General features: G+C 37.1%; 1 protein-coding gene across 1 annotated transcript in view; it reads left to right on the top strand.

Annotated features, from left to right (window-relative positions):
• Positions 1 to 844: 844 nt before the first annotated feature.
• The window catches only part of LOC121910512 (E3 ubiquitin-protein ligase TTC3-like), a 38,248-nt gene continuing 27,010 nt past the window's right edge, over positions 845 to 12,082 (top strand). The window contains exons 1-13 of the mRNA XM_042431747.1: positions 845 to 2,040; positions 2,847 to 2,923; positions 3,013 to 3,064; positions 4,042 to 4,201; positions 4,294 to 4,375; positions 5,276 to 5,329; positions 5,801 to 5,933; positions 6,276 to 6,370; positions 7,028 to 7,122; positions 7,532 to 7,594; positions 9,088 to 9,142; positions 9,869 to 10,126; positions 11,192 to 11,228. Of these exons, the coding sequence (XP_042287681.1) occupies positions 2,858 to 2,923; positions 3,013 to 3,064; positions 4,042 to 4,201; positions 4,294 to 4,375; positions 5,276 to 5,329; positions 5,801 to 5,933; positions 6,276 to 6,370; positions 7,028 to 7,122; positions 7,532 to 7,594; positions 9,088 to 9,142; positions 9,869 to 10,126; positions 11,192 to 11,228 (1,150 nt within the window). The 5' untranslated portion in view covers positions 845 to 2,040; positions 2,847 to 2,857. The remainder of the gene's footprint in view (positions 2,041 to 2,846; positions 2,924 to 3,012; positions 3,065 to 4,041; positions 4,202 to 4,293; positions 4,376 to 5,275; positions 5,330 to 5,800; positions 5,934 to 6,275; positions 6,371 to 7,027; positions 7,123 to 7,531; positions 7,595 to 9,087; positions 9,143 to 9,868; positions 10,127 to 11,191; positions 11,229 to 12,082) is intronic.

The raw sequence follows: 12,082 nt of genomic DNA, 5'->3' as shown, positions 1-12,082 counted from the left end.
AATCAGAGAATTTTGGGGTTTTTTTTCTTTAAAAATGACTCAAAACGATTAAAAGATTATCAGAATAATCGGCAATTAGTTTTCTGTCATCTGAAACTGAAGAAAATACTTTTCTTAATAAAAACTAAATAATTCAGTGGGCATAGCTTCTTCTTCTGTTTTGTTTTTACGGTAGTTGGCATCCATAACTGTTGCATTACCGCCATCTGCAGGAATGTAACAACTTCGCAGTACAAACTATTTACAGTGTTCATTCATGACATTTTCCATTCTATAACCAAGAACCAATTGCCTGAGCTGATGCAAATCCTTCCCGTAGTGTAACATCTAGATTTTCTTCAGATATGTCTACAATTCTCCTGGCAGCCTCCAGCACCATCTTGATTCTTTCTGATTTCCCCTGTATTTCAGCAGCGCAAGTTATGACCATAAATGACAACGAAAATCTTTTATTTCCCGTGCAGATATCCTAATCAGCTCCATTCCTTTCCTGCTCCGGTTCTTTTTGTACTGCCACTATCTTATTATTTCCCGTCGTTTTATGACCTCCACTGGGTGCTGGATGCTGTGTATTGTGGACATGCGCATGCGCAGTACAAACTGCGTGCGTGTAGGGCGCTTGATTTTCATTTCCGCACACATATGATAAAAGGACAAGAGACCGAAGTTCACATTAGAAAGCGGTACGTGTTGTCGGAATATAACATTTAATTTTATCGGTTGTTTTTAACGCTGCTTAACTGGCTAAACTGTATTCCTGGTTTGCATCACGGTCGTTTGGCCTCGCGCTAAATAAAGTAGGAAAAAGTGTCGTCGCGTCGATAAACAAACATTAGGTAAAGCTCGTCGCGTCGTGAGAAAATACAATATTAATCACACAACAGCTTCATATAGTCCAAAGTCCGACTGCTAGCTAACTACTAGCTGTTTACAGCATCAAAACAGTGCTGCGCATGTTAGCTAGTAGGCTAAAATGCTAACATTGTGCTGAGAGAGCTTAAAAAAAACAAAACTTTATTAACACAATGGTTTGGAGAAAAGACTCGACCAAGTATGGTCACGTCTCCTTGAATCCATCCTCTTTATACATGCTTGCTTTGGTTTATTCATGCTTGAATCCACAATCTCTGCTGTAGTGAAAAAAATAGTGGATTGAAGTTTTCACTCATTCTTGAAATGTGGTCTTTAACACCTGGGTATTGAAATTTCACAGAAAGTGTTGAAACTTGTAAATCACTGCAGGCCATCATGGGAAGCAGCGCACATTTGGAAAGGTTAAGTTTGAGACCAGAGGCAGCTGAAAACGTATCAAATAGTTTAACTGCGATATGAATATGAAATCTATCTTGTAAAAATAGAGCTGTATCATCCGCTAGGTTAGCTGACTCAGAGAGATTACCCTTTCTGCTACCCAAATACCTTTTTATGCTACTTTTTAAATGCAATTTAATCAAACTATTCCCGAAAGCATATAGGCTTTTTATTGATTTTTTTAAAGTGCTCTTCAAATCCAAATAATTCAAGCGCTTTAAACATATATCAATGCTCCATCGAGTGAAATGGCTTGAGAAAAGAATGAAACTATTATTTAGTAAGTCTGAATAGTCTAAGATATCAAAGATGAGTCTTATACTGTCAATTATGTATTTACCAGACATAAGTAATTCAGGATTTTCTTTAATTTATTAACTAGACATAATGCAATAATGTTATATTCATTGTTCAGCAATGAGACAGGACGCTGATTATACAATATTAAGACATCTTTCTGGGGTTTTGGGATTATAGTAATTAAACTGTACCGACCAATCAAAGAGCGTCAGCCACGTCACATCATTCCCGAGAGAGTTTGATTTGAGAAACAACTTTTAATTACTCCGGTTTTGGCTGTGTGTTTTTTTGCAAGACTATACCACATTGTAATTGATCCTCCAACAGTAATTTAATATCTACACAGTTTGTTGTTCCGGTGCTTTAAAATCAACAGGACACTGGATGAAAATGCAGTAAAAGAACAAGAGGAGGACATGCAGATATAAGGTTAAGGTAGTCGACGTTAGCTCGACCTTTGGTCCTGTTTACATTGAACAAAGCATGAGTATGGACTCTGTGATGAAGTCAAACTAGTCAAAACGTTTTCTAATAACCACATCCACATGTGACTAGCCACAGATTTAAAATCTATAATGGCAAATACACGGAGCCTGGCAGGTATCAGGGGTATAACAGTCTCGCACAAATTGCTAATTATCTGCTAATAATTTGATTTATTTTTCCTAAATCTCGCTCACCTGGACTTTTATTTTATTACATTATCCATCACATCTGTTCTTTCAGATCCATATTTTGATCATCTTTAAAGTACTGACTGTATATACTGTACATTGTATAAATAAGTATTAACATTTGGTACAGTCATTGAACCGTGTATGCTCAGCAAATAGTATATTGTAGTTGTGGTTATATCTCTAGTCTCTATTTTTTCTGTTCTACTTATTTTTTATATCTGAGTTAGTCTGTTTAGTTATTGTATATAGTTAACCCATTAATTGCATGTTTCTTTTACCTTCTGCATTGTTTTTGTACTTTGATTTATGTCAAGTGGCTGCTGTAACACTCTAATTTCCCCTTTGGATTAATAAAGATCTATCTAGCCATGCATCCCTCCCAGTAGCTTTATTTAGAAGTAGGAACTGAAGTTATGCATGCTGTGGCTTGTCCGGTTAGTGATTTTCATTCAGTGAAATGAATGCAAATCACAGCTGCTTGCAAGGTGGAAAAAAAGTCAAATGTTATTCATTACAGCATGTTTTTGAATGGAGTGATTTACGCAAATGTTCTTACAGACTCGGACAAAATGTCGGACTCAGACTCTGATTCTGACTTCAGTGACTGTGAAGACATCAGACACCGGATGGATGTTGTGAGTTATTAACCAGTCTTCAGAATGAGAGCATTTAGCTGACTTATTGTCTCTCTGTATGTCACTAATAAACTGCTTCTTCTCCTCAGACACGTAAGAACTCGAAGAAGAATGCAGCGATCACTTTAATACAACCATCAGGTACAGGACATTGATCTTTTAATAGACAATTCGTTAATATTCAGGGATATAATGCTATATTATATATTGTAACTATAATAGTTATTATAGTATTTACTAAAGTATGTGTATGCAAGGGTGAAGTACAAGTATTTTGACTGATGAATCAACATTCAACCAATCAAAGCAGACACTTAACTGTGAGCCTTCCTTTTAAATAAGAACGTGTTTCTGCGTTTGCCTGAGGAAAGCGTCTTGGAAAGATTCTTGTGGCGATATGCCGTCAAATATTCAAATGAAGCATGAGAGAACATGTTCTGTTCTGTACACTGTGTGCAGACATTTATTACCACTTTGGCTTAAAGTTTTGACACATTTCAAAACACTTTAATGTCCAGAGTGATCAGCCAGTTTCTCTTAAAGTCATTGCAATATTCATTCATCTCCCTCTTGCATTCAAACATACCATACACAACACCTCACATACACCTCAACAAGTAACTTTTATTTGTTCAACCTGATTAACGTAGCCATCCACACTTGTAACTATATTGTCTGATGTCATAATGTTTTTCTGTCCTGTCTTAATGTTTCCTGACACATCCACCACTGACAACTGTCTTGTTATATGTTCTAATGTCTTGTGTTGTGTTATGTTATATTGTACCAATAAAAAAACTCAACTCTGAAACTACAGAATATTTTTGCTGTATATAATACATTTAAAGTCCTTTCTTCACCCAGATTTTGTATGATTGCTCTGTTTTCCTTGTATTTTAATGCTTCAAGAATAAATATTGTTGCTGCTGCTAAATATTGCTGCTGCTAAATAAAATAAGATAAATAAATAAATAAATAAAGCTAATGTGCTAGGGAGCATCTCTTGCTGCCTTTTTCCCAACATCTGACATCATTTTCAAAACTGAGATTGTAAATCCTCTGTTGTGCTTTCAGTTTGGTGAAACTACATGCATTTTCTGTATATTTTTGTTTTTTAGAGGAAGTTTATGATCGATGGAACCGTATCCCTGTTGCTGTGAAAAAGGAAGCTGAACAACTGTTGAAACTTTGTGCTTTCTGGCTTCCCATTCTGCTGCGTAATGGCAAGTTCAGCACCACAGCTTGCTGGGCTATAGAAATAGGTCTAATCGACTCAAAGTAAGTACAAATATAATTGCTATCCACCAATTAATAACATTTTGATTCTTCAAAGTTTAGACTATTAACAAGTTGTAATTGTCTCCTTCTAGTGACAGAGAAAATCTAACTATGAAGCACATACACAGGATAGAAACATTGGAAGCGATCCTCAAAGCTTTGGAGAAAGGAAGTGTAAGTTGATGTCACAAAACACGTTTTTAACCATAACTCAAGAATTCATACACTAAATATGACAAAGTTTCACACAAATGTCCAAAAGGATACAATGATGAAGTGATGACATTTCATATCCAAAAGGTCAACTTCACCGTGACATCATAATGTTCTGTAAAAACACTTTTCTGGCCGTTATTCAACGCCATAACTCAGGAACAGAAGAGGAGATTGTGACCATACTTCACATTTGGTCAGATACTGAATTGGTGACACTTATCTTGGGTGCCCACCTTGAAACTGTGGTGATTGTATTGATCTTCTGTGCTGCCCGGTTGAAGATGTGTGTGAAGCGTCCACGTTTTAGAATGTGTAGCTTTTTTGTAGCAACATCCATATCTGAAGCATTGTCTACTGTCTACTGTCATGGCTACAACTTTGTGTTCTTGTGAACACGTACAAGGACTTTGACTCCGTTTTTTGTTTCTCTCAATGAACGTACACACTAATAGACATACGGTAGAACAAGAATAACAAAGATGAGGCAAGGGGAAAGACAATGAACAGCAAGCTAGACAACAACAAAAGGAATAGTTTTCCAAATACACTTGACTAGGGAGGTTTGCTTACCTTTGAGTCTGGACAGACATGGATGTAAACTGTGACTTGAGTGGTTGGTGGAGGCATAAAACCACAAGGTGTTGTTTCTAGTTATCTAGATATTTCACATCCTGCTTAATGTTTCTATGAAAAGTTTAGAACATATTCACAGTTTTCAAATGTCCTTTAAGCATTTTACATCTAGACTGCAGCAAAACTTTGGTGTTTGTGTTTATTGGTTACACAGGCTGTAATGGGTATACAGTGCATCAGCTTTGATCTAATAGTTCTTGTTTTGTGATTTGTTCTCTGTTCCAGTTGAGAAAGGATCAAACTAAGAATGTTATCTGGATAAGCAACAAGTTTAACTTGGTAAGTCTGAAAAAAGAGATGCTGTGCATTGAATATGTAGATGTTATCAGTTAATAAGAGTGATGGTTCTCCAATCAATGACAGAGACATGGCTGCCTTTTTCTAGTTTTTGGTTTAATCAGGAGAACAGCAGCTAACAGAACACAACGACCAAGAAATAGAAACCTCTGAACATTTAAATATTAAAAGCTCTGTAGTACTAACGCCTCCAATAGGAGGTGTTTATTCAGCTCTTTGGTTTTTTGAGGCCTTTTGTGCTGCTCTTTTGCTGATTGCTTTATTTTGAAATAAATTTCTTAAAAATGGTGCTGGCTAAAATAATAACAATAATAACTTTTACATTTAATGCAGTCCAAAGCAAGAAGAAAGCCTGAAAAGTAGCATAAAGTTGTAGTGTAAAGTGCAATGATCAGTGGAGATAGTTGACTGGCTCTTTGACAACTTAATCTGATTGTGGCTTTGTATCATTAGCGTTCCCCAGAGGTTCTGGACGAAGCTTTATATTGGTTGGAGCAAACAGGAGACGCTTCTATCAGCCACCGCATCCGGGAGCTCGGCCATCCAAACACCTGCTTCACAGCCCTGCACCTCATCTTCACAGAGTGTAAGATACAGTCACACTGCTACTCAGTAATGCACCTCAGGCCTCTCTGACATTTACAGAAACTATTTTATACAAAAATATCTAGTAATTCAAGTGAAGGGACAATAACATAACAGGCTTGAGCAGTTAGAGGATTCAGTGTCAATGCAATTTTATAAATTCTGTTTACTTATATAACTACATTTCATCTATTTTAAAGCAAAGAAATGTGCCTTGTGTCATCAGTTGTCCAAACACAGAAGCCTGTAGAACTTGTATGTAGATTGTTGGAATATGCTTTCATTCAATTAGTGTTTATTTTCAGGGTGAATGAACACAAACTCCTCTTTTACTTTCAATCAGATGCTCAGTATATCCGGGAAATGGGTAACAATTTGGAGAAGACAATGAGGGCACTGAAGCGGACAACCACTCAACCGCCAGACAGTCGAATAGAGGTAAGACTCACTAGCATTCTCTACACTAGGGCTGGGAAATTAATCATAAAGTAACCGATATTATGACTCTCTAACTGACTTAATTTTATTCACATCGACATATTCGATAAAATTATCCCTTCATACAGAATGTCCACCTGTAGTTCAAAGCAATGTTATTACCCAAACGTGTCCAGTGAAGACAAAATAACTGAAGTATTGGAGAAATGCAGTTCGGGGTGGGTGCAGATGTTTCAGACGCAGCCAGTCTGTGAGACAAACATTAAAATTGTGTCACTGTAAAAGATGAGACGACAGAAACTTAAAAGTATTACTCAAATAAAAAATTACTTATTTTGATATTCGCAAGATATGTTAAACAGAGCCATATTTTACATTAATTTCCTGTTTTGACAAATACCTAGAAGTGTTCTTAACTACTGAATATGGTACATAAATACGACAAAGTCATAATCCAGGTTGTTGTCCAGTACAAATATCTAATAAGAGCTCCACTGTCAAACTTTGAACAGATCATCATGGATTAAATATTTTATTTATCCTGTGTCCAAATGTTTGTTTAAATTTGAATAAAATGTGTCTACCCTCATCCCTAAATGTTTTTTTCTTGTTCCTGTGGATAAAAACAAACTTTGGTTTGTCTTCTACCTCATCTAGAGAAGTGAAGAAATGAAGAAGAAAGGAAATGAGAGCTTTCAGAAAAATCAGTATGAAGAAGCTGTGAAGTTTTATTCCAAAGCCATCAAATATTAGTAAGTTTTAATATTTTAATATTTTCTTTTGGTGTCTTTTTTCAGTCTTGAAACTTGAATGTTTATTGGTGTTTAAAATGTTATATGGAGTTGTTTTACAAGTTTGAGTCACCAGTTTATAAGGTTCACCTGTGCATGTACATACAATTAATCCCAATCTTAGTGAAGTTTATGTATTTCCATTTTTGTTGACAGTTAATTTATACATGAAGGGGACAGATAGAAACACCTCTCGTTATAATACAAATCCACCACTGACTACAGCCTTAAAAGTGACTGGAGCAGCTGAACTGGCTAAATTAACATCGTCGACACAGTGGGGTTCTTGCAGGTTTATTGTTTCCTACTGGTTTATCTAATAATTAATTGTTAAATGTGTACTAAATGAATGTATTTCTTCTCCATCCAGCCCTGACAACCACAAATTGTATGGAAACAGAGCCTTATGCTATATCAGAAGTGAGAAATATCTGTAAGTACCACATCAGACTTCTCATTCTCTTTATTTGTAAATAATTGAAACAGCCAGTATAAGTACAAAGTTTTTTTGAGCCCTTCAGAGCAAAAGATTTCCATTGTCATATTTTGAAACCGTAATTAAAAGTGATGGTCCAAAAGCATCAGTAGAGAAAGATAGATGAGTGTTAATAAAGAGAGCAACATTACTACATTATTACACCTTTATTAAGCGTCTCAGACTAGGAAATCCATCCTCCTTGGCCAAAAATTCTCAGTGATACTTTTTTTGGTCCTGATTTTAGGACAAAGAATAAAAGCATTTTATCATTGTTCTGAAGTTTGGAAATGACAACGCCAGTATTTAGAGGCGATAATGTGTGTCGAAGAAATCATTCAAGTCCTGTTAAGAAGTTTGCTGTAGTCTAGGTGGTTTTACTGAAGCATGCTGGCACACTGGCGAACTTATCGACAGAGAGCAGATCTGAGTTGATGAGCTGACTCAGACAAAAAATAGCTGGGAACAAAAGGCAAGGAAGGGTAGTGGTGGTGGGGGCAGGTGGTAATCAGAGCTTAGGATGTGACACACAGTTTGTAAATGATAAGATCGAGGCCAAACCAGCAGGGGACAGGAAGATGCTTCCAGATGTCACGCAATTAGCAAGTCTGCACTGCCAAGATGTGTATTTCTTCATCATGTGTTAGCTGGCAGTTGGTCTTCAGGCGGAGACAGTTGATGACACAGTAAATGATAAAGGGGCTGCATGTATGTAGCGCCTTTCTAGTCTTCTGACCTCTAAAAGCACTTTATACACACACATTCATACGCTGATGGCACAACCTCCGGGAGCAATTTGGGGATCAGTATCTTGCCCAAGGACAGTTTGACATGTGGACTGGAGGAGCCGGGGATTAAACTGCCGATCTTCTGATTAGTGCTCTACCTCCTGAGCCAGTCGCACATGTTTTAGGAAAGTTCGAAGCTCATTAAAAGATGCCGTTAGAATAAATTTCAGAAGGAGAAATATTTTTTTTGAATGACTTTGTGCAAGATACAGATGAGAAAACACGCTGTTCCTGCAGAAACTGACATCTTCACAACCTTTACGCTTCTTTGTAACGGGGAACTGTGATGATTCTGTCAGGACCAACAGTTTGAGCCATAATAAATCAAACTTTGATCAACTCAAGGGTCCTATGTGAGAGTGGACTAGAACTTGTATTTTGAACACTATTGCTGTGTCTGAAGTCACAAACATCAACAAAACAAAAAATATCATTGTCAAACTCTCTCCCAGGAGTCGTTCTTCTCTGTTGAAAGTGAATGAAGGAAGCTACGAATTATTCTGAAACACTTGATAAAAAGTAGGCCAGTGTCAGTATGAGTCACACAGTAGAGCAAGAGTGAACTTTTAGCTGTTGCAGGAAATGTGATTTTTTTTTTCTTCTAATTTTAATGGCTCATCTTAAGAAATGTTTTAATCCAAACATGAATTTTTGATTTTACAGAAAAGCGGTTGGTGATGGAAAACGTGCTACTCTCATAAAACCACTCTGGGCAAAGGTACTCATCCCTTTTATGATCCCAACACAGTAATGTAGGAAGAAAGAAAGTGAAATATACTGAAAAAGTGACCCTGATCCTACATTTGTTACACAGAAGTTAAGTGTGTCATGAGCCGATCAGCTCATGACATCCTTAAATTAACATCCGTTTGAACACCATGGCAACGAACAAAGCTTTGAAGCATTCGGTTCAGCCCTATATGACATGAATTCTTTGATCCCAGTTATTTTGTGTACAAATTTGTATTTTTGTTCTTTATTCTGTAATATATTTTCAATGTTATTTGCTTTTGAGAGAGCTCTTCATAATACCCAATGCATATAGTGTTAGTTTCAATGTATCGTATTATTGATATTGATATGAGACAGGCTTGAAAATATGTACTGATCTACTGGTTGTAGCTAAACCCATAGGTGGGACTAAAAGTATTTATTCAGTGACACACACTGGAGTCTGTTTTATACCTTTGAACTTGAAGTTGAGCCAATCTGGGCTCAAAAGGTTGTACTACAACACAGACACAAGTGAAATGTACATACATTCATGGTCCACAGATGATGAATCGTTATGACTTTGGTGATCCCTTAACTTTTCCTTTCGCACCATTATCGGGTCAGAGTTTTAATTTTCCCAATACTCAAAAATGTACTTCCTGCCAATAACTGATATGTCAAACAATAATTATGATTAGGAAGTGAAGGCATGTGAATGTTTTGTTTGCAGGGTCACTACCGATACTGTGAAGCCTTGTTCTCCATGGGAGAAGTCAACATGGCGATCGAAGCCAACAAGTCAGCCCGGAATCTGTGTAAAGATGATAAAGAGTCAATCAAAGAACTGGAACAGCAACACATGAAATTCATTGGCGATTACCTGAAACGGAAAGAGTCCAGAGAGGTCGCTGGAAACACGACTGACTCACGACAACAGTCTGGAAAAGCTGTTAATAAGATTAATGCAGCAGCAGCACCGCACAAAAAGGTTAGTGACTCTTTTGTTCGTTTTATATTTCCCCAACAATAATTCAATAGATATCAATGTTAATCAATGTTATCAGTGACTAACTGAAAATACGGAGCGCCCCATTGAGACAGTAGGTCACTAAATGAATGTGTGATTAGTCCAATCCAAAAGAACTGATATATTTGGGTCTAGAGCCACAGTGAGTAATTGATTAGCTGACCTAAAGGAAATTAATTGGCAACTGATCACAATTAATTGTAATCAGGATTTTTCAGTTAATTGAGAATATAATCAATAAATCCTAAATGGGACAAACATGGTACAATCTTTGAACTGAAGAGTGTTTTAGGTCATATTAACATGGAGGATAAATATCAGTCTGAAAAAGCTCTTTGTAACTAAAATAGGTGAAAGAAGAGATTTAAGCCTTTTGTTTTGTTAGCATGGCGGCTCTGTTGATGGCAGTGTCGGTTGGTCCGCCCACCATGTTTTTGTCCAGATGAAATGTCTCAACTACTGTTTGATAGATTGGCATGAAATTTGCACAGGCATTCATGTTCCCCAGAGGATGAATCCTACTGAATTTGGTGATCTCTTGACTATTTCTGTAGCTCCATCATCAGGTCAAAGTTTTTACTTGACTCAGTATCCTACTGGTTAAGACACAGGCCATACAACCGCAACGTCTGCATTTCAAATGACTTTGATGATTACCTCACTTTTCCTATAACGCTAGTTTCATACACACATTCCCGCCCCCCTCAGGATGAATTGTAATAACTTTGTTGGTCCCCTAACTTTTCATCTGGTACCATCATCAGGACAAAATTTCATTTTGTACAACAATTTGGTTGAAGACCAAATGCCTGCAAAACTAATGACATCGGCACATTAGCATGTTGATATTAGCATTGAGTTCAAAGCACAACACCACAGAGCTGCTAGCGTGGCTGTAGACTAAAAAATTGTCAGTGTGAAGAGACAACTTTTACTACTTAATTGGCACATTTGTCAGTTTGTGTGGACATTAGCAGAGGTTTGATGATGTTCAGAGTTGATAATGAAATTGTTGTGTGTTGACAGCTCAGCGGGGCTGTAATGAAGAAGCTGACCCAACAAGGTAAGTTTGTTATAACAGCCTTTCTGATGCAGTTTTTTTGTTTTTTTTAATCCAGGTTCAGATCCTGGTAGCAGTAAACAAACAAACAAACACAATTTTGTGCCTTTTGAGGCTTAAGCTCACTGTATCAAAAGAAGCTGCTAGCTGCCGTCTCCCCATAAGTGTCATGTTTGTACAAGAAGGTGGTTGTTCTTGAAGGGTGAGTGCTATGCTTCTGTAAAAATGCTAACCTGCCATCACGGGCCTGGACGGAGTTAATGCCATATGAGCATCACCGCTCACTTGTGCATTCCCCGTTTGGGACGTGCGCTGTGAGCAATGGCAGCGACTATTTACTTAGCCAGTGTGACTTCAATAGCCTATTATATATATATGGAAGCCGAGAAAGAGCGGGCCTTCACGTGCCGCCTTCCCCCGTGTTTTAAATTGAACAGCAGAAGTGAAAACTGGATTTATCAAAATGCTGAAACCTTCTGGAAACAACCTGCTGAAACGGGCAGACACATTATTAACCTTAAAAAGATAGAACGCACACAATAAGTTATGCTGTTTACTCTGGCATCATGTTGGCTAAAATGTTGGTGATATTCTTATGTAAACAAACACGCATGTAAACACAATGGGCAATATCGAGGTCAGCAAAAATGATCAAGGTCATGTCCATATATTGTATGATAAGTCAATATATGGACATGATAATTTGGATAATTACATTATCATACGAAAAGTCGATGACTTAATTATCATGAAAGGCCTCCGTATAGTGTCCTGTAGTGTGTTTTTTATTATTTTATATCTGTTTTAGAGATAAAATGCAGGTTCGGGCCTCTATCCTGGTGTTTTGAATCAACTTG

The sequence above is a fragment of the Thunnus maccoyii genome, chromosome 13, assembly GCF_910596095.1.
Source record: "Thunnus maccoyii chromosome 13, fThuMac1.1, whole genome shotgun sequence".
Classification (NCBI taxonomy): domain Eukaryota; kingdom Metazoa; phylum Chordata; class Actinopteri; order Scombriformes; family Scombridae; genus Thunnus; species Thunnus maccoyii.
Note: the sequence above shows the minus strand (reverse complement) of the source record. Positions and strands in the feature narration are given on the sequence as shown.